Here is a 21,949-nt window from a genome sequence, read left to right as displayed (position 1 = left end):
CAGCTGGAGGGTGAGAGGTAGGGCGGTCATGTTGGAGAATGCAGCTCTAATGCTACACAGCAGAGACTGCTCAGTTGGTCCAGCAAGAGCCCAGCTTGAGGCCCAAAGCATCCCTTCCCCTTCAGAATGGCAGCGAAGCCCTCGCTTCCTGCTCTTGGAAGGTTTTGGCCGTAGGTCCCCTCTCTTCTAGGGTATCTGCGTCCAGCCTTGGAGGAAGGGGCGGGGGGCGGGGGCAGGGAACAGGACCTAGGCCTGTGCTCATCTGCCAAGAAGGAGGAGACCTTCTTACTTTGGGGAAAGTCCAGGAGCCTGAGCGCCGGCGGGAGGCAGTGAAGATGTTTAACTACCACTCTGAACACTGGGTGACTGCAAAGCCATCTCCTGCAAGGGGAGTGAGCAAGCCATAGGAAGATGCAGACGGCACCAGCAGGCAGAAGCTCTGAGGCCAGGACAGAACAACGGTGGCAGGGAGAGGGAGGATGGACTCACCCAGAGCGGTGCTTAATCAGCGACCTCCTCTCGCTGCCGAGGCCCAGGGGTGAATCAGAGCGGGCTCTCTTCCCCGGGGGCTTGGCCCTGCTCCCAACTTGTCCTCGGGGTCCCCTGACATCCCTAGAGCCTTGCCATAAGCCCCTATCTCTTGAGGCACTTGGAGGGGCTTGGGAGTGGTACCCTTGGGCTTCCCCTTGGCATGTCTGCAGGCAGTGCTTTGGCCCAGGGTCTCCAATCTTAACCACTAACCGCCGCCCTGCTGCTCCCTGAGCCCAGGTGCAAAGGCCTGCCTGAGTGCTGTCCAGGTGCCTTTTCTCAGCGATTCTGTCTCCACGCCCTGCCTCCCTCTGCTCAGCCATGAGAGAGAGAGTGGTTTGAGGGCCTGATCGGTGAAGAACCAGCACGCCTCCTCCCCCCTCACATCCAACAAGAGCATCCTTTAGGTGTAGGCCAGTGATGGCGAACCTTTTGAGCTCGGCGTGTCAGCATTTTGAAAAACCCTAACTTAACTCTGGTGCCGTGTCACATATAAAAATTTTTTGATATTTGCAACCATAGTAAAACAAAGACTTATATTTTTGATATTTATTTTATATATTTAAATGCCATTTAACAAAGAAAAATCAACCAAAAAAATGAGTTCACGTGTCACCTCTGACACGCGTGTCATGGGTTCGCCATCACTGGTGTAGGCCCTGCCACTTGAGATCAGTGCTTCCCAATCCTGTGCTGCGGATGGGCTCCAGGTAGGCTCAGGTGCTGGCCCTTGTAGGCGACCAGGCTGGGCATGGCTGCTGAGTGCAACATGGTTATGTATCCCAAGTGCTGCGCAAATATCCTGTTCTCTGTGAGCTGTAATGTGAGAAGAGAAAGGCCAGGAAGCTCTGCCCAGTTGAGGGCAGAACAATTCGATTTCAGGAGTGACCAAGCCTTATGGCTGGCATTCTAGGTCACCCACTGGTACCAGCTTTGCTGGGGTTCTTGCGCCAGGAATCTTGTAGAGAGGATAGTGCTGTGGGGAGAAGGGTAAGAGGTTGTCCCAGCATCCTACAGAATCCTCACAGATCAAGCCTCAGGACTTGGCTGAGATTTCTGGAATATGCTGATCCAACAGATCTGCCAGGAACCTTACAAGTCACCATAGTGGTTAAGGGTGCACGCTCCTGCTGGACCATAAGGAGCAATGAAGAAGCATTGATATACATCACAACATGGATGAGCCTTGAAATCATTATGCTAAGTAAAGGGAGCTAGATGTAAAAGGCCACATATTGTATGAATCCATTTGTATGAAATGTCCAGAATAGGTAGGTCTGCAGAGACAGAAAGCAGATTACTGGTTGCCTAGGGGTAGAGAAAGTGGGAGGAATGGGGGTATGAATAAATGATACAGGGTTTCTTTGGGAGATGATGATAATGTTCTAAAATGGATTGTGGTGATGATTGCACAACTCTGAATATAATAAAATCTGCTGAATTGTACCATTGAAATGGGTGAGTATAACAGGATGTAAATTATAGCTCAATAAAAAAGCTCCATTACAAAAAAATGGGATGTAGGCTACGGGCTTACATAGCTTGGGTTCAAATCCCGACCACTTAATACGTGGACAACCTTAAGCAAGTCCCTTAACCTCCTTTTGCATGAATTCATTCATTTGCTCACCTGCAAAATGAAGACAATTAAAGCACCTGTTTTGTCAGGTTAGCGTGGGGATGAAATGAGTTAATACACATATCGGGCTCAGGACAGTGCCTAACAGTAGGCAGCTGCTCTTCCTAGTTCAGGGAAGCAAACCTTTGTTGGGCAAGGTGGAAATGAGAGCCCCGAGAGGTTAAGTGCCTTGCCCACTGCAGGCTGAAGGATACCCCCTACCCCAAATATATGTTCAAGTTCTAATCCCTGGACCCTCTGCCTGTGACCTTATTTGGAAAGAGGGTCATTGTGGATGTGATTAAGCTAAGGATCTCAAGATCATTCTGGATTACATGACGGTCTGAAACCCAATGACAAGTGCTCTTGCAAGAGACACACAGAGGACAGACACGGGAGGAAGGGGGGAGGGGAGGCCTTGTGAAGACAGAGGCAGAGGTTGGAGGGATGCAGCCACAGCCCAAGAGACGCCTGGAGCCACTAGAAGCTGGAAAAGGCGAGAACGACTCTCCCTGGAGCCTTCGGAGGCAGCCTGGCCCTGACGACACCTTGAATTCAGACTCCAGCCCCCAAAACGGTGAGGACACATTTCTGGCAGTTGTTACCGCAGCGTTAGGAAACTCGTACAGCCACTCAGCCCGCAGTGCCAGAGCCGGGACTCCTGATCCCAGCGGTCACGTGGGACCCTTCACTGCATTTATCTGTGAATAAAGAACAGCCCCGACCCAGATACCAGGACGTTTCTGGAAGTGGGCTCTGTGGTCCCTTTTTACAGGCAAGGACACTGAGGCCTGTGGTCACTTGCCCATGTCACACACCCGTCAGTGTGGGGGCAGGCAGACTGGGAAGTGTGAGCTTGGCTGTCACCTCCAGCTGCACCACTCACTAGATTTACCAGCCTCTGCCTGGACAGTATTTAATTTGCCTTTTACAATGCATCAATTGCAAGTTCATTAATGGGCAATTGAAAGTTATAGGTGACATTAGAATTTATTAATAACATTGGAAGTAAATCTCCCTGGAATTCAAGTAATTGAAAATCTTGTGAAATTCTTTTTTATAATCCATAAAGCAGGTCTGAAGAGAGGTGTTCCAGAAACCTCGGGGGCCATTGGGATCGCAGGTGTGGGAAGTCGGGGTGGGGAGGGGCTTCTGTTCTGACTTAGGCCATTCTTGGATGCCCGCCTGCCCCTGCCCACCCCCTCAGTCACTGCCTCTGGGAGTCTGGGAAGGAGTCTCTCCTACTGGGACTGTCCTGTGACTCACTGCAGTGATCAGAGCTGGGTGCTGGGGAGGCAGATGTGACCCTGCCCTTAAGATCACAGCCTAGTGGGGAGACAGGGCTGTGAAGGAGCCTTTTTGATTCAGGGGGTGATGGCTGGCATACCCTGGTGGCACCTGGAATGCCTCCAGCCAGGGTCAGGCAGTTCCTGTCCATGCAGGAGAGCCTCTTGTGGGACTCTGGGACACACCAAACCCAGGGTGAGAAGAATGAGTCCCCAAAGTGCCCTTCCTGCTCATCCTGGAGTGGGCCAACCTCACCCAGGGCATTCTGGGAGGGGAGATGCTTGGAGGTGGCTGCGGAGCCCAGGGGGTTAGGTGTCTGATTAACTTCCAGAAACACCTCCATTCCTTCCTGGTCCCCAGAAACAAGTCACGCCGTGTTTTCTTGAGTTTCAGCCCCAGAAATGTGGGGTCCTATTGGAATGCCCAAGAGGAACCCCACCTGGACTGTCAGGGCTTCCAGCCCACTTCTGAGTTTTTGACCAAGGCCCTCAAGCCCCTCAACTGGGAGGTCCTACTGGGAGGACAGCAAGGCAGCGCATTTGGTGTCCTGGGCAAGCAGAACAGTCTCTCTCAGGGCTCCATTCTGCCCAGGGGTCTGGGAGGCTGAAGAGCCTCCTAACCTGCTTCACTAAGGGCCAGAGGACTCAGCTTGTTAGATGGCGTTGGGTCTTGTGGGAGCCCTGGGGGGGGGGGGGGGAGGATTGGGGCAGGATGGGGGTGGGGGGGCTGTCCAGTGAGCTGAGATTGTGACCTACAGAGAAAGGGGCCCAGCCGCCTGGGAGAAGCACTACCCGACCCATCCTTTCCTCCTGCACCCCTGCATGCAGCTCTGTGTACACCTTGCCCAGTGAGTCACCAACGAGCCACCCTTCTCCCTCCTCCAAGCCTGTCCCCAGCTGTCTGCCCTGCTGCAGAGCTCTCTCCTGTTTAGCTGACTCCTGCCGGTCCCTGAAGACCCCTTTTCCTCCACACTCCCTCATCATGCTCCCTGAAGATCAGCTGCCTCCTCTGCTGTATTGATGTGACCCAATGACCACTGCCTGTTGTGGGGAGCTGGCACGGCCATGGCATACTCATGCCAGCTCAGCCCGGTTCAGTGACCCTGAGTGGGGGCAATGAAAGGCTTAGAAAAGACAGACAAGAGAATGAAAGCTGGGTCTCTTCTGATGGACAGCTGCTCTTCTGATGGACAGCGCCCGCGCCACAAGCCGTGTCTTTATTTTATAGCAGATGCCACAAGGCAAAGTAAGGGCGTGGTCAAGATGTTTACAACGTTCTCGTGGGTTTCAATCCTACTCAACTACATGCACCTGAGCTCTATCACTCAGGCACGTGGGGCCACGTGTTTGGACCACAGGTTCGAGCTTACAGCTACAGCTGTTGGCTATAATTGTGCTGGGAAGGCTCTGCCCTCCAAGCTGGGACTTGCACGTGGCCGTGAGAGGACTGTGCCCTCTCCTCAGTCCAAGGCTTGAACCTGTCCAAACACTGTAGCCGTGCCCCATAGCCTGCCATACGTCACACTGGCCAGGATCCTCTGTCCTCACACCCAGTCACACAGTCACTAGATGCGGGCCTTCTAGGATGGCTTTCTGCAGCACCTGGGGGTCACCGTGGCCAGGCGGGCCAGGCCCCCCTGTAGCCACAGCCACACAACATGAGACCTCCAGTGGGAAGAGCACCTTTATTGTCAGAGCGTCACAGACTTCCCGCCCACCTCTGACCCCCCTCCCCCCGCCCCCTCCACAAAGACAGGCCTGCGGGAGGCTGCACGTTGGCTCCAGGGACAGCTCTGCCTCAGAGGGGCAGTCAGAGCCTCAAGGGGGAAGAGGTTACCAGGTGGGGAGCGGGCCGCAGCCTCCCAGGGGAGCTGGAGCGCTGGGCATGGTCGCTCCTGCCACCAGGGGAAACGCGCTCGGGGTGGTGCCAGCACCAGTGGGTCTGAGTCGGCGGCCCTCGAATGAGAGTGGGACCCAGCCCAGCGAGGGAGGAGCACCGAGAGGAGCACCGAGGAGGCCCACTCACAGGGGACCCAGGCCTGCGAGGCCTTGAATGGCTTTGAGGGCTGTGGTCTGAGCTGCTCTGTTTGGAGCAGCAGGGAGGAGGGTGTGTGTGGAGTGCCTGGGCCCACGGCCCTGAGGGTCAGCACATCTCCCCTGCAGGCCTGGGACTCTGACAGCCCCCCTTTCTCTACTTCGTCAGGAGGGCATTAGACTTGTCATGTGATGCGGAAGTGGCCACCCCGATAGGTCCCCTGAGAGACTGGGAGAGGGCAGGGTTGCCAGTGATGCCCCTGGAGGGTGCATGTTCCCATTAAATCCTCCTTCCTCCGCTCAGGGGTGCGAGGCCTTAGTGGGTGGGGGTGGGTGGGCTCAGAGAGATTGGGAGGCAGCAGTGGGTGATGCCAATTAGGCTTGAGGACCCTTGCACCTCAATGCTCCTTTCTCAATCCCCATGTCTCTGTGACACTCGTAGATTTATTTGGGGTCTCCCTGGCCCCCAGCCAGGGGATTGGAGTTGGAGAATGAGATCCAGGGCCCTGTTCTTCCCACTGTCTATCCAGCTCCCCACAGACCTGTGCTCACCCTGTCTGAGTTTTCTGTGAAGAGGGAAGAGGAACTGAAAGACCTGGGTTCTAATCCTGCAACAGTCCTCCATGGTCTGGTGGCTTTGCAGTTATTTATCCTCTCCAAGCCTCTGTCCCCCTGTAAAGTGGGGGTAATAAGCCTACCTCCTAAGAGTTAAATGAGACAATGTAGGGAGAGCTCCTTGGACGGCCCAAACGTCATGGGAACTCAGTAAATGCTAAGTATTATGATTATTCTCAAACCCAGGCTCTGTCTCCTGCAGAGGGTGGGAGGTGGGGGAGGGCAGGAACCAGAGCAGGGCTCTGCCAAGGGTGCTGGGCCCTCTGGATCCTATCCCTGGAGGTCCCAGCTGTCCCCAGTGTCCCTCGTGATTGTCCATGTCTGAGGCCCAGCCCCATTAGGGGTGCCTTCAGGATCCAGTGGCGGCGCAGGCTTGAGGGCTGGGTCTCTGGTGGGGCCGGGCTTGTCCTGGAGAGTTAGGCCCTACTTCCCGCTGCTGGCCCGGCTTGTGCTCTTCTGCACGGGGCTGGGGCCAAGCAGGGCAGCGAGGGAGCCATCAGCGGGGGCGCCACCACGCTTCATTTTGAGGTTGGCTCTCAGGGCGGCATCCTGGCCAGAGCCCCCCTCAGGGGAGGCCAGGGGATCTGGAAGGAGAGCAGGAGGGTGGGCCTTGGGAGCACCCAAAGGCGCCTTCGCTTCACACTGCCCAGCGAGGATAGGGCTTTCTACCCCTGCATTCACTCATTCACTCACTCATTCATTCATTCTTCAACAAATGCTGACCAGGGCTGGGCTCCAGACCCTGAAGAGTCTCCAGTCACCACCCTGTCCCCAGGGCGAGACATGGAAACGCCAGCCCAAGAGGGAACCAAGGCTCCACAGAGCCCTGTGAGGAGAGATGAGGTCGGCTTCCCAGAAGTGAACTTGGAGCAGGCCCTGAAGTGGGAGTTGGTGTTGAGGAGGTGGAGGGACCAGCTTGAGCAAAGGCGTGGAGGTGGGAGGGGGCCTGGGATGACTGGATGGTGGCTCTGTGTCACTGGGCACCAGGCCATGCTGGGGAGGGACTTAGGACTTGATGAATCTAGATGTCAGGCATGGGCAGCAGGGAGTCGCCCAGGGTCCTTGAGTGGGGAGGGTCGGCAGGGTCAGGATGGGGTTTGGGGGAAATTACCTGGCAGCCAAGTGAAGGGAACATGGAAGCAGGGAGACCAGAGACAGTGGCAGCTGTCACGAGGGCAGCAAGGAGTGGGAGGTCGGAGCAGAGGGAGAGTCCCAGCTCCGTGGCCAGCTGTGGGCCCACCCGTTCCTGGGCCCTGGTCACCACTCACCATGGATCCCTATCATGTGCTCGAGGATGAGGACCCTCTCTGCCAGGATCTTCAAGGCCTCTCGCAGCTGCTGCACCCCCTCACCCTGCAGGGAGGAAGCAGCCAGGGTCAGGGCCATTTCCCGTCAGTGTACATGTTGTCCCAGTCCTTCCCATTCCTGCCTGTCACCATCAATACAACAGCCACCATCCACGCTGTGCCGGGGATAGCGTTTGAATTCTTGTTCACAGACAAGGAACCAACGCACAGAGAGGGTAACCAGAGTCCCCTGGACGCACAGCCTGGAAGTGGCCTGGCGGCTTTCATGCCCAGGTGTGTTCCCTCAAGTCTGGGCTTTTCCTGCTCCAAGCTGCCTGCCAGCTTCCCCTGTGTGCCCTTCTTTCCAGAAAACGCCCACAGAGCCCCTAGAACAGGCCCACAGGTGGGGGAGCTTGGCTGATTTCCGTCCTGGCACTGCCCACCTGAGAGCCCACCCCCAAAAGCAAAGGGGAAGAAAAGCCACTGCTCTGGGGTCCCGGCAGGAGGGCAGGATGATGGCGAGCCTGCATCTCTGAGGCCTGGCCTACACGTGGGCCAAGGACCTCATGTTCCAAGACATGTGAATGAGCTGATTTACTGATGTCAAGGCCACTTTGAAAAGCGATGATGAAGAGACAAGTGCCCGCCTGGAGTCAGCAGCAAAACGGACACCTTTAGCTGGTATAGCATGACAGCTGTCATGACATTCAGATGAATTTAGCTTAAAACACAACAAAAGGAAACCAAAAAGCAGCCTACTAGGTTCCAGGAGAGAGGTCTTCCCACCAGCGACCCAAAGCCCACCAGAAGCTGTATCTGGACAGTATCTGGGATGGGGGTGTCGCCGGTGAGGAGTACACCCTTCCCCCCACCTCACCCCCGGCAGGGACCTAGGTAAGTCCCATGTCCCCGCCACAGGTTGTACTCTTATGAAATGGGGAGGGCGAGTCATAGGTGCCCACTGTGGAGAGCGGCTACAGCGTTTGCACAGGTTCAAGCCTGGGACTAATGAGAGGGCACGATCCTCTCGTGGCAAAGCCATGTGCAAGTCCCAGCACAATTATAGCCCAAGGCTATCGTTGTAAGCTTGACCTTATGGTCCGAACCTGTGGTCCCACGTGGCTGAGTGATATGGGCTGCGGGAGGTGCAGCAAGTAAACAAAGCTTGATCAGGTGCATGTAATTGAGTAGATTCGAACGTTGTAAACATCTTGACCACGTCCTTACTTTGCCTCGTGGAATCTGGCTATGAAATAAAGACTCGGCTTGCAGGCTGTGGCACTGTCTCTCCATCAGAGAGCAGCATCCCACCCAGACCCAGCTTTCTTCTCTTGTCTGTCATTTCTAATCCTTCACCCTCCGCCCCCCACCCCCACCCCGCTCCCCATGGCTGTGCTGGCGTGGCACATCCTCTCAGTCTGGCATCCCAAGTGACCTGTGAATCTGCTCATGCCCCAGCATGCACATCCTCCTCTCACTGCCTCCTGAGCCCACCACGGCTGCTCTGGTTCCAGCACCTTCCCCCTTCTCCAGTCCCACAAGCCCCTCTGGAAGGTCCCACAGCTGCCTGCCTCCAATGCCCACCTCGCCAGGGCCAATAGCACAGTTACCTCTGCGGCAGCTTTCTCCTCTTCTTCCCCCTTCCGGCCAGGCTCGCCCTAGGAAGAAAGTCATGCAGTCAACGGTGGTGCGGGTTGGGGAGGGGGCCTGGGGCAAGCAGAGCAGCGAAGGGCCAAGGCCCTGGTCACCTGGCACAGCCTCACTTGGGAGGTGTCTGAACTTGGCTTTAGGGGCTTAATTCTGCTTCTGGGGCCGGGGGGGGAGGGGGGGTCAGGTTTGGAACCTCATGAGCTCATGTCTTGGCTCTCCCAGGGATCAAGTCTCCTGCCTCTTAGGACTCTGTTTTCCTGTCTCTAAAATGGGGCCAGTTTCATAATAACACCTACCTGATACTCCTTCTGTGTGACCTTGGGCAAGGTACTTTACCTCTCTGTGCCTCCGTATTCTCATCTGTACAATGGGGTAATAATAGTGTCTACCTCATAGGACTATTAAAAGGATTAGATGGATAATGAGTGTAGACTGGAGCCTAACACATAGAAGTGCTGTGAAAGTGTTGTCATATATTACCAGACAGAAGCCTGGGAGGAGGCATGGCTTTGGAGGCTAACACACCTATGCTTGCCTTCCTGTGTGACCTTGGGAAAGTTACTTAACCTCTCTGAGCTGCCAGTTCTGGCAAATGGGGATAATAAAACACAGCATTGCTGGGCTGCTGTGAAGCTTAACTACACTATGGGTGAAGAGCGCCTCCAGTGGCCAGCACATAGTAGGCGCTCAGCAAAGATCCATCCTTCCTCCCGGGCCCCACTGCCTGCCCTCCTCCCTCTTCACCCCACTCCCCATAAGGCCTTGGGCACAAAGGAGCTCCCCCACCGCCCCGCCCCCCAGGGGCAAGAGTTGAAGCTCATAAATTCTTGTTTCCAAGAATGAAAATTAGAAGCCCGCTTCCTAAGCCTCTTAAATTCTGGGATTCAGAGACGGGAAGGGATGCTCTAGGCCTACAGCACATTAACTCAGGGGCCTGGGCTCCCTGAGGAGACCTCCGGACTCTCATCAACCCCTTTAACAGGCTATTTTGGTCCTTGCTCACATTCCCAGTGAGGTGGCTCCCTTCTCAATGTGGGCATCTGGGACTGCACTCAGGTTGCCCCTTTCTGTCCTCTGCCCTACCCTGGATAAGGTCATGTTTGGGGAGGCTGTGGGGTGGAGCTCAGGTAAGGCCACCTGGGAGAGTCCCCCCAGAACCCCCGCCCCTGGTACCCTGGGCCGGCACCAGGGCCCACCGCTCCAGGTGTGGCCCATCTAAACAGCCCACACTTACAGATGGCCCCGTCATGCCTCGCTCTCCAGCCAGACCCTGCAGGAAATCAAATAAGGCAGATGAGTCCTTGCCGCCTTCCCTGGCCAACCCTCCAGTCCTCCCACCCCCTACACTGGGCTCTGGAACTGGAAAATGAGATGGGAGGACAATGAATGACATGGAAGAAATGGAAAGGCCACACCTGGGGGCCTCCCAGGTTCTGAAGCCATCCTTCTCTGGCTCCTAAACGAACCTCAGCAGAGCCCTCAGTCTGCTCATCTGCAAAATGGGGCAAAGCACACCCCTCCCAACCCCTCACGTGGAGAAAGACTCTCAGACCGACCACCCGCAGTGAAGCCACAGTCTGGCCCCTTGTGGTGCACAGGAGGCTGTGGCCATTCCGACACTGTCAGTACCCGGGCTAACCTTGGCCCTGTTGGGGCCTGGACAGGACCTGGCAGAGAGTCCTGGAAGGGCTGTCCACTGGGGCCCTGGAGAGCCAGAAATAAGCCTTATGCCCTATGGCATCCAGGCCCTGGCCATGGGCTCCAGCCTTAGGGAAGGACCTCAGTAAGGAGGTAAGGGGTCCAGATGCCAGCGACATGAAGACCCCTTAGGCCAGCGATTCTCAACCTGTGGGTCGCGACCCCTTTGGGGGTCGAACGACCCTTTCACAGCGGTTGCCTAAGACCATTGGAAAACACATATATAATTACATATTGTTTTTGTGATCCATCACTATGCTTTAATTATGTTCAATTTGTAACAATGAAATTGGGGGCCACCACAACATGAGGAACTGTATTAAAGGGTCGCGGCATTAGGAAGGTTGAGAACCACTGCCTTAGGCAGCTGTCCGGCCACACCCTCTCAAGGGGAGTTGGACAAGCAGCTCAGACGCGGTCCCCTTGACCCTCCTCGGGATCTCGCAGACCTGGGCCCCCGCAAGGACATGGCCTGCAGAGCCACCTGAGGCAGCCCTGTTCACAAGGGCCTGGAAAACCGTGAACACAGACCAACTGGCAGGATAAGGCTGCCCTAAAGGTCCGCTGCATTCCTGGCAAGGGCTGGAGGCAGCCGGAGAGCCGGAAAGGAGCCTGGCCTAGCCGGGACCCCAGCTCTGCCACCTGCTGTGTGACTCCCGCAAGTGACAGAGCCTCTCTGAGCCTCCACTTCCCCGCCGCTGGGATTAAATGGTGGGATCCCTGAAGGCAGTTGGCATGAGCAGATGGGGGAGAGTTGGGAGCGCTGTCATCCCTGACCGCACCTGTGGCTGAGGCTGTGGCCGTGGCCGTGGCTGTGGCTGAGGCTGAGGCTGTGGCTGTGGCTGTGGCTGAGGCAGCCAGAGGGGCACCCCTGCGCCGGGCTCCGAGGCTCGGGGAGCTCAGCCAGACTTCTCTCCCCCGCCTCCTCCTGTGCTTCCCCGGACCTCTCTGTCCCCCACAGTCTTCTCAGTCACTGACATTCTCTCACCTGCTCCCAACCCCTCTCTCCAGGGCCTGTGGTTGGGGCCTGAGGGACCAGGAGGGAACCCCTGGGGTGCCTCGCTCCGGGGGACCTAAACTCTCAGCTTACCTGGGCCCCCCCTCCTGATGCAGGAACAGATCGGGCCTGGGGGCGTCCCAGCCCCTCTGCAGCCCTCATCCCACCCCAGGCCCTGCTGGCCAGCCTGGTCTGTCCCGCATCCACTCTTGCTCTGCCCTAGGCCCGTGGTCAGCAAACTGCGGCTCTTGAGCCACATGCGGCTCTTTGGCCCCTTGCGTGTGGCTCTTCCTAAGCCTTAGGAGTACCCTAATTAAGTTAATAACAATGTACCTACCTATGTAGTTTAAGTTTAAAAAATTTGGCTCTCAAAAGAAATTTCAATCGTTGAACTGTTGATATTTGGCTCTGTTGACGAATGAGTTTGCCGACCACTGATCTAGACGAGTCTCAACTGGGCTGACTGGGCACTTCAAGTCTCTGCCACGTATCTGTTCCATGCCAGTAGCTACCTCAGGAATGTCCTCACGGAGATGACAGAAACACAAGAAAGAGCAAGGCCTCTCGAGTTGTAGACTTAGAAGCACCATACTTGCACTTCTGCTTCATTCTATTGCCCAAAGCCAGGCACATGGTCAAGTCCAGAGACAGAGGCAGAGGACACTTCAAAGTTAAATGCCCAAGGGGGTGGATGCAGAGAGGGTAAAAGATCATTCAGCCCATCAGCAAGACTATCAATCCTACCTTAGAAATACTTTCCACACCTGTCCCATACTCCTTCTATCTTATTGCTACCACCACTTCCGTTCACCATGATCTCTCTTACCTATCACCACCTGACTGCTCTGTCCAAATCTTTCTTGTCCATTCCTCCTCAGACCATTCTCAATGCAGCAATGAGAATAAACTGAAAAAGAAAGCCTGCTCTGACCACTCATTTAATTAAGTCTGCCAAATGGCTTCCTATTGTTCTCAGGATAAAGGTGAAAATCCTGGTAAGGCCTGAATTGTTTTCAATTTTCAATTGAGGGGTTATTTTAAAGCAAATATGTGAACCTGGTGAAAGGGAGAAAGAGAGTGAGGAGGGAGTGTGGGAAAGAGAGGCTTTGTAATGACTTCCATGTGAGGACAGCCTGGGACCCCTTTCTCCAACCTCATCTCCTTCCATCCTTTCTTTCACTTTATGGTTGGAACACATCACAATTCCCCAACTTGTACACTATTTCAAGCCTCTGGGGTCTTACTTGGACTGCTCTGCGTCCAAGTAGAGTTCTTTATCCCTCCTTTTGGTACGGATTCAAAGCCCTCTGCCTTATGCCCTTAAAAAAAAAAAGAGAGAGAGAGAGAGAGGCGAAGAGCGTAGATTGGTTTGGCTCAGTGGATAGAGCGTTGGCCTGTGGACTGAAGGGTCCCTGGTTTGGTTTCAGGAGAAAGAGAGAGAGAGAGAGAGAGAGAGAGAGGGATGTTTTTAGCAAAGGCCAGCTTAGGAGTACCCTAATTAAGTTAATAACAATGTACCTACCTATATAGTTTACGTTTAAAAAAATTTTGCTCTCAAAAGAAATTTTAATCGTTGTACTGTTGATATTTGGCTCTGTTGACTAATGAGTTTGCCGACCACTGCCCTAGGCTATACATGGCATGTCTCAGGGTCTGTGCACCAGCCAGCCCTTCTCCTCCACGCTGAGTCCTCCTGGTGGGAAAACACACTGTGGGGACAACAGGGAGCTGATCCGAGTCGGGCACACTGGTTCTTTGATGTCCAGGAAGTAAGCTTTAGGGGCCTGGATTGTGGCCCCCGGTCCTGGCTGTGTCATCAGATGGGGGAATATTTGTCATTTAACTAAAGGGATGAATGAACACATGGGACTCCTCAGGACCCAGTGCCCACAGGGCCAAGGCCAGGATCCACATCCTCGCAGTGTGGGAGCCACCTCTCAGCACCTCCTCTCAGTACTACCCCCCCCCCCCGGCCCCCAGCAGAGCTCGGCCCAGGATGGGGGCTGCACAAAGCGAGTGATTTTCCTCCCAGACCCTTGGGCTCCTGTACTACAAGGTGCTTCCACCTGGTACTTCAGTTCTTTGCTCCCTGTGACAACCCCTCCCTGGCTCAGCAGCTGAGGAAGCCAGAGCCCAGGGAGGCTGCCTTTTAGCCCGAGGTCACATCTGAGAGGCAGGATAAGCTGGGGTGGAGCACCCAGTCAGCCTTTGGGGTACCCCCTCCCACACAGGTGATTCTTGGGAACAGGATGACAGGCTGGGGTGGACATTCTGTGATGCTGGCCTCCCTGAGCTCAGCTAGCTCATCAATAAAATGGGAATGACGCTAACACCTCTCTGGCAGAGGAGAAATGAGCAGCGAAGACCACTGCTGCTGCTAAAACCAGAATCTCGTGCCTACGTGCCCCCGGGGCCCAGGTGGGGACTGGCCAGGTGGACTGGTTCCTTCCAGAGCAACTCCTGCAGCAAAAAGCCTGGCTCCTCCCTTCCTAGGAAGCCACTGACCCTTCACATGCCAGAAATGGGAGAGGCCTTACCTGGGATCCAGGTGCACCTGGGGGTCCTGGGGGACCATGTGGTCCTGGGGGACCTGTTGGCCGAGTTATAGACAAGTTACCTGGGGCCAGAGAAGCCTTTTGCCCCCATCAGCTCTAGAGAGGGACATTCCCACCCCCACTCCAGCCCCTCCCCTGGCCTGCCTCATGGGCAGCAAACAAAGATTTGGTGACTGAATGGCGGGGGGACAGGGAACACCCACTCCCCTGGCCTCTCCTGCCCATACTCAGAGCAGAGAGCCCACCTCCACCCGCTCTCTCCATGCAGACTACACCCCAAACTGCTTCTCCTCCCAGGGCCTCATCCATGGGGCCACACTGCAGCCAGCCCCTGGCAAATCTCTCCCACATCAGCCCCTCTTTGGGACCTGGGACCAGACCCCCCAAGGTCATCCTCTTGCCTGGGTGACTACAACTGCTTCTTGACCATCCACCCTCCATGGGGACACCCCGAAAGCAACTGTTCGGTGAGGTCCCTCTCAGCCCAGCCCCTCCACATTCCCCAGATACCCTCCCGGAAAGGCCCTCTGCTCCTGTGCCTTTGCCAATCCGCTCCTTCCCCTGGAGCTTCTCCATTCCCTCCACATCCCTGCAAGTTCTTTCCTACTGGTCTTCCCTACAACTCTCAGGCTGAGCATCTCCCCCCCCCAGGAAGCCTCCCTAGCACCCGCCCCCACCTCTCTTCCAGAACTTCTGGCATGCACCGGCCACCACCCTGCCTGCTGTCAGTCCCCATGTCTGCCTGCCTCTGGGGCAGAGAGAGTCCAGAGGGTCAGACTGGGCCACATGTGCCCAGCACAGGAAGCGGCGTTCATGATGAACTTCCAGCACACTTGGACCAGGAGGCCTCTGTCCCTCCCCGCACAGGCCTGTGCCTCCGGGCTGCAGGGAGCCCCGATGGGCTGTTCCAATGTGCCCCCAGGCTTGAGGAGGCCTGCAGGACCGTGCACCCAGGTGGGGCACACATCTGCAGTCAAAGCACATCACCTGAGGCCCATGTGCTCGCAAGCTCATTCCCTCACCTGGTCTGAGCGTTTATCAAATGCCGCCTTTGAAACAACGCCTGCCCTGGCCGGGCCCTCCCTCGGCCCTGCTTTCCGTGTCGTCACTCTCAGATCTGTGGACTCACTTACTTATGAGCAAGGTTTGCTTCCTCCACGGGAGTGTAAATACCACCAGGCCTTTGTTTTATGAACCTTTGTTTTATGACAGGAGGGACCTAGAACACTGCCCGGCAGGTAGGATTTGCTCAGTGAATGTTTGTTCCATGGGTAAGAGAGTAAATGAATGACAGGGAGTGGGTGTTCTGGGCCTGGGGACATCCACACAGCTGGGCGGGCCGGGCTGCAGTGGCCCTGGCCCCAAACGCCCCTGTCCAGTGAGGGTCCATGGAGGGTGAGGGTCAAGCCAGATCCAGGCTCAGCCCATTGAGCCCAGGGCCATCTCCGCCCGCAGGGCCACTGGTTTCTGCCTAAAGGCCGGGTCCTCGTGCCTCTCATAGTACCGGTCCCACCTGAGCCGCCCTGTGCTGACCCCATGCTCCCCCTGGGCCTGGGCCTCCGTGCATCCAGTGCATCCACCGCATCCACCACCCAGATCCACATGAGGGCAGCTCTGAACTGCTTTACGTGGCCATCAGGAGCTCGGGGTTCCTTTGTTCAGTCCCACAAGTGAGCTGCCGAACAGTAGGTTGGGGCAGACCCAGTCTCCAGCACCCTGCCAAGGCCATGGGCCCCCTAATGGCTCCTTCAAGTCCCCTTGGCCCAGGCCAAGCCCAGGATGGGGTACCCAATCCAGGCCATCAGTGCTGCTGCCTTCTGCACTTACCTGGAGGGCCGGGGGGACCCCGGGGTCCTGGGACACCGGCCAGCACCGTGTCCACGGCAGCAGAAGCCAGCTGTGAGTCTCCATCTGCGGGAAGAGCAGACGGCCTGTGACCTGGCAGGGTGGAGTTGGCAGAGCTGGGAGGCTGGACCTGAGGTCCCCCAGGGCTGGGATGGATACTCCGGACCCCACTGGGGCCTCAAATCAGCCCTGGCAAACAGATGCAATTGCTCCCACTGCTCAGAAGAGCACATGGAGGCCAGGTCAAAGGGCCGCGAAAGTCCGGTGAGCTTCTGATAAAGACAAACTCTTTCCTGAACAATCCAGACCCTTCAACTCTGGCCAGTCCCACTCACCTCCCCAACGCCCCAGGCTGGCACTGTCTTCCAGGTTCCATCCCACATGCCTGCCCTGATGCGCCCAGCTGGCTCCCTCACTCCGGGCTCCTCTAAGAAGCGCCCTGCTCACCCCTCTGAGCTGCCTCCATCAGGGCTCTGGGGCAAGGTGGGCCTGTCTAGTGGCCTGTCTCCCATGGCCTGTCTCCTCTAGGGTGAGCCCCATGCGACTTCACCCTGCGCATCCCCAGAGCAAGGACAGGGCAGCCAGGCCCAGGAACTGTCTGGGCTACCCTGCCCCTCCCTCCATACATGGGAGCCCGGACTGTCCTTCCACAGGCCTCACAGCAAGCGGGCACCTGTGGGTGCTCAGACCCACCAGCTGTCCCCACTGGAGCATCCCCACCCTTCCCAATGCTCACACCCCAAAGGCTGCCCTCCCTCAGGGACCCCAGGGCTGGGGAAGGAGGGTCCTGTCTCAGGAGGGCTCTGGGCACTGGAGGTGGTAGGTGGGCAGCGTCAGGTCTGACACAGGGCATCATGCCCAGGCCAGGGCAGCCTGCAGCACTCAGATGGCTCCTCATGGCCCCGGGGTATGGGGCTGCTGAGCCCTGAGACCCCCAAGTGCATCACAAACACTATCTGTTCTCTCCCTGCCCAGGGGCATCTCTGAGCCACATGCGGGTGAGAAAGCTGAGTGTTCAGTAAGTTAACATTCGCTCCAGACGCCCCATGAGAGAGCCGGCCCCTCCCCAGGCCCTGCCCTGCTGGCCAGGCCCCTCACTCACTGAGGACACAGCCCAGGACCCCAATTCACTTGGTTCAGGCTAAGCCTGGGGGCTCTGTTTTACAAGCCCAGAGCAATTCCATCGAGAAATATTATCACCCCCACTTTACAGATGGAAAAACTGAGGCTCAGAGAGGGACCAGGTGTTAACACTCAGGCGAGGGCTGTGCTGCCTGAGGAGACAGAAGCACCAGCAGGACAGGAGGTGGGGTTTCCCTAGCAGCTGACAAAGGTCCTCCTCCACCATGGGGTCCTGGACGTAGCCACCCATCCCCTCTCCACAACATGTTAAGTCAGTCCTGCCACTGTGCTTCTTATAGAACCCTTCCCGCTCCCACGGGCCTCAGCTCCCTCAGCCAGGCCGGGGCTGCAGCGCTGGCTTCCCCACGGCAGTGCTTCCGGGGCTCAGGGGTGCCCCCCTGCACTAGCCTGTGGCCCCTGAGGGCGGAGTGTTTTTCTCTCTGCTGTATCCCAGTGACGACACACAATAGGTGCTCAGTCAACACTTGTCAGATGACCTGCAGTGAGGGGACTTGGGACAAGGAGATGGGGCAGCAGATGACCTCAGTGGTGCTGCCATCCTGGCAGAGAAACTGAGGCCAGGCCAAAGAGCAGGGTGATCTTTGCCGAGTCAGGACCCCAGCTGAGCACCAAGGCAGGGACATGTCAGGCTGGGCCCAACGTGAGGTTGGGGGGTCAGTATGGGTCTCCCGGGGCCCCCACCTCTCCCAAGCCAGTGCCCCACTCACTGATAGGCCCCTCATGGGTCCTCTGGGGAGGGCTATCCCTCAGCAGACGGGGTGGCCCAGGCCCCCCTCCCCTCAGGCCAGAACTCACTGTCCTTGTCCGTAGGTGGCTGCAGGGAGTAGAGGACGCCTTGGGGGCCATTTGGAGGGAGCCCCGGGCTGCCTGCTGGGCCAGGAGGGCCAGGGGGTCCGGGGCGCCCCATCTCTCCAGGTAGCCCACGGGGCCCTGGTGGCCCCAAGAGGCCTGTAATGGGGAGAAGAGGAGTCAGGCGAGGGCTGGACCTGGCAGCCAACATATCTGACAGGAAACAGGCCCCAATGGGGACAGGGTCCGCAAGGGTCAGCAGTGGCCTTTAGACCAGTCTCCCTAGAGGGCTGTCTTGGGATGTAAGTGAAATGGCTTCCCCCTTCCCTGCCCCCTGCACAGGGAGCCCTGGGGCAGCTGGTGCCAGGGGAGGGAGGCAGGGACGGCTCTGGCCTGGTCCCTCTGCCTCCTCCTAGGACCTAGCTCTGGGCAGGAGCACCCAGGGTGGCGACCAGCCTGATGAGGGGTCACTCCCCGCAGGACCCAGGAGGAGTTCACATGACTGAGGACAACCCTCACCCCAGCAGCCCCACCCCCACACTGGCACCCACAGCCCCAGAGCCTCTCTCTTCCTTCCTGCAGCCCAGGGTGAGACTAGGCCCTAAAGCGCCGGGGATGGGCAGCAATAGGGTGCTGGTGGACGTACGAGATGACTCGCCTACTTAGACAGGGGAGAAACCCAGTCCCCGTTCCCCAGGAGACAAATGACAAAGCCAGGTCCTTACCAGGAGGCCCTGCCGGGCCCTTCTCTCCTGCCTGGCCCCGGTCGCCTTTGGAGCCTGGGGGGCCTGCAGGCCCAGGTGGTCCTGTCTGCCCCGGGGGCCCTGGGGAGAGAATGAGATGAGGCCTGGGAACACTGGGCTGAACGGGCGGCTCCAGGCCGAACACCTGTGCTGTGGGAACAGCCCTGCCCCCAGGAGCCTGTCCACCTGAGGCTTCCCCAATGGGCAAAGGGACCTCAGCCCCAGGAGCCGGGCATTACAGTTGACACCCTTTCTGCACTGAATGACCTCGATGATCCCAAGAGCTGCTTTGTTTCCATCTGACAGGTGGGGGAACCGAGGGCCCAGAAGGCGTGGCCCCACGCTCAGGTTCCCAGAGCCAGGCTGTAGATGAGTCAGGTTCCCTCTCTCCGAGTCCTTCTGTCTCCCTGCTCAGAGTTGGGAAATGGGCTTGTGGCAAAGAGTTCCCCCAAGGCCTCCTCGGAGAATCCAGGAAGCACCACAGGACATGCCTGCCCACCTCCACGGGCTCCAGGCCCCCGGGGTGAGAGGAGACAGAGGTAAGAGGACCACCGTGAGGCCTGGGGACAGCCCCTCCTCCCTCCGGAATGCCTGGAGAGGGCGCTCAGAAACGCTTGCTGGACTGATGGAGGGGCCTGCGCTGGATCTTAAGGCCCTGCCATCTCCAAGTCCACATAACTGTGGTCCAGGAGGAAGGGCCTGAGGGGCTGCTGCTTTGGGGAGACTCCACCTGCTCTCTGGGAATCCAGGTGTCACCATTTGTAGGGCTTGTTCGCCACCTGGTGGCCATTTCTTGGAACTGCACTTTCCCTGGGAGGGAGCAAGGTCTGGCCAGAAGACCCAGAGTGGCTCCCAGCCTTCCCCTCCCACCCCCAGGGGGTTAAGGCCTGGGTCCTCCCGGGGAAGGGCAGCTCCTTTTTCAGTCACAGAAGAAGGATTTAAAGAACATGGGTGTGGTCCAGCCCTCTGGGGTGAGGCCTTGGGAACAGTGGCCAGAGAACTGGGCCAGGGAACCCACAGTGAGAGGCTCCCCTCGCCCACAGCCTGAGCTCACCCCTCCTCCCACAGCCTCAGTGCCTCAGAAGAGTCCAGAATATCTGCTCCTCCCCCAGCCCCAGGACTGGCTACTGGATGCCAACTCTCCCTGCTCTGAGGGTCACCCTCCCTGCTCCTGCTCCTGCAGGACGGGCACACACATGAAGCAGGGCAGAGGAGGCAAGAGAGGGGCTCGGGCAGGTGCTCAGAGCTGAGTCTGGGAGGTGCTAAAAAGCTGGGGGCTCAACTGGGAGAGTGGAGAGGGAAGGAGAGCATCACCTTCAAAGGGCTCCAGTGGGGACAAGAATCATGGAGACAGAACCCTTGGGTCGCTGGTAACCCCAGGGGTCACTTCTCTGAGCCTCAATTTCCTCTGTAACCCCAAGCTTCATGAGCTTACCGGAAAGACCAGAAAGGACATCTGTCCAGCCTAGCGTGACGTACAGATGTTTAATAACTGGCACAGCATGGACACTGACCAGTCAGGGGACACCCGCCTTAAACCCCCAAGCTGAGCCAGACTGGCAGGTGTCAGCTGAACACCCACTCAGGTCAAGGCCCAGCACAGTGCCTGGCACAAGACAGGCGTTCAATGATCCGGGCGACTATGACTACAATTATTACTATTCACAGGTTCAGAGGACAGAATCCTGACCAATGAATGGAAGCTATAGAAAGAAATTTTTATCCCTGACTTTCAAATGTGGAGGGAAGGGAGAAAATAACAGGGCAGCAGATGCCCTCCAACGCTAGTCAGAGCTTGTCGAGGAGTCCCCAGAAGCTGGTGGGAGGCAGTGAGCTCCCCGTCCTGGGGGGTATGCAGACAGAGGCCAACCAAGGAGTAGGCTGGGCTGAGGGCCTAAATGAAGATGCTAAGGTAGCATCAGGGCAGCTAATGAGGACAGTAGCTGGACTGTATCCAATAAGGAATGGTGGGGACTGGGGCAAACTGCAGAGCTTAGGCAAGATCTGAAGGGCAGGCATGACAGTGCTAGCCAGTTGTCTCCATGATGGACTGCCAGTTCCAATGGCCAAAGTCTCCATTTTTCTAAAAGAAGCCAGAAATCCTCATTTTTATGTGAAATCCCTCAGTGTTTAAATGGCAGCTCAAGTTTTCAGAACGCCGTGTGGGCATGTTTGACCTAAGGCCCGTGTGGGACCTACTTGTGGACTCCCTGAGCCATGCCCGCCCAGGACCTCTCTAGCCGGCCCCAGCTCTCCCCTGTGGGCCGCACTCACCGGCTGGGCCTGTGGGCCTTCTTCGGGGCCCTGGGTGGGCGAGAGGGATAGCGTCAGGGAGGAAGTCCTCATTCCAGGGCGGTGGGGTGCTCTGGGGGACCGGCAGGTCATTGTCTGGGCTTGAGGGACGCTCTGCTGCTTCCAGCAGGAGAACCTGGGCCAGAGAAGGGCAGAGGGTCAGGCCTGGGCCAGGCCAGGGACACATGTGGACAGGGAGAGTGCCCCACGAGACCTGCAGCTGCCCCTGCTGGGTTGGGGTCACCCTCCTCAGTGGGACCCCCACTGCCCTGGCCGGATGCTCTCCCACCCCTGCCCTCCTGTCCTTCCCGTTTCAGGAGAGCCCTCCTGGACCCTCAGGCTCAAGCAGGTCCCCACTGGACACTTTCAGAGTCCCTGTACATATTTTCTAGAGGGGCCATCGCTGGGTTTGGGGATCTGAGTAATGACCATGGTCACCTCCACCTCACTAGCTCCTCACAAGGGGGGGACTGGGTGTGCTTGTCCCCCACACTGCCTGGCTCAGGGCACAAATACATGGTCAGGGAATGTTTGTGGATGGATGGATGGATGGATGGATGGATGGACGAATGCATAGATGGAAGGTGGGAAGGAGGGAGGAAAACGAGAGAAAAAAATAAAATGAGAGAGGGAGAGAGAAAAAGTAAGAAAAGGGCCTGGTTTGGTACAGGAATTTTAGTAGGAGCTCCAGGAAAACAAAGGAGGATGTGATCGCTCAGGGCAGCTGGAAAGCAGCCTGTCTTCTCCCCTTGAGAGAGTCAGGGGTCAAAGACTGCAAGACCCAGGGCCTGGGCAAGGAAACTCTCTCCCTAATTCTCTCCAACTGGGAGCCAGGCCTGTGGCTCCAGCAGAGCCCGGTTGTCTCTGAAG

General features: G+C 57.2%; 1 protein-coding gene across 2 annotated transcripts in view; it reads right to left on the bottom strand.

Annotated features, from left to right (window-relative positions):
• Window positions 1–5,198: 5,198 nt before the first annotated feature.
• Window positions 5,199–21,949, bottom strand: part of COL26A1 (collagen type XXVI alpha 1 chain) — a 167,445-nt gene continuing 150,694 nt past the window's right edge. For both annotated transcript variants that reach the window (XM_036310093.1, XM_036310094.1), the window contains exons 5-13: window positions 21,062–21,215; window positions 18,770–18,868; window positions 18,051–18,203; window positions 16,095–16,178; window positions 14,250–14,302; window positions 10,252–10,287; window positions 8,978–9,025; window positions 7,350–7,434; window positions 5,199–6,665 (exon numbers count right to left, since the gene is read on the bottom strand). In XM_036310093.1, the coding sequence (XP_036165986.1) occupies window positions 6,505–6,665; window positions 7,350–7,434; window positions 8,978–9,025; window positions 10,252–10,287; window positions 14,250–14,302; window positions 16,095–16,178; window positions 18,051–18,203; window positions 18,770–18,868; window positions 21,062–21,215 (873 nt within the window). In that variant the 3' untranslated portion in view covers window positions 5,199–6,504. The remainder of the gene's footprint in view (window positions 6,666–7,349; window positions 7,435–8,977; window positions 9,026–10,251; window positions 10,288–14,249; window positions 14,303–16,094; window positions 16,179–18,050; window positions 18,204–18,769; window positions 18,869–21,061; window positions 21,216–21,949) is intronic.

Source organism: Myotis myotis, unplaced genomic scaffold (assembly GCF_014108235.1).
Source record: "Myotis myotis isolate mMyoMyo1 unplaced genomic scaffold, mMyoMyo1.p scaffold_m19_p_5, whole genome shotgun sequence".
Classification (NCBI taxonomy): Eukaryota; Metazoa; Chordata; class Mammalia; order Chiroptera; family Vespertilionidae; genus Myotis; species Myotis myotis.
This window is presented reverse-complemented; position numbering and strand designations above follow the sequence as displayed.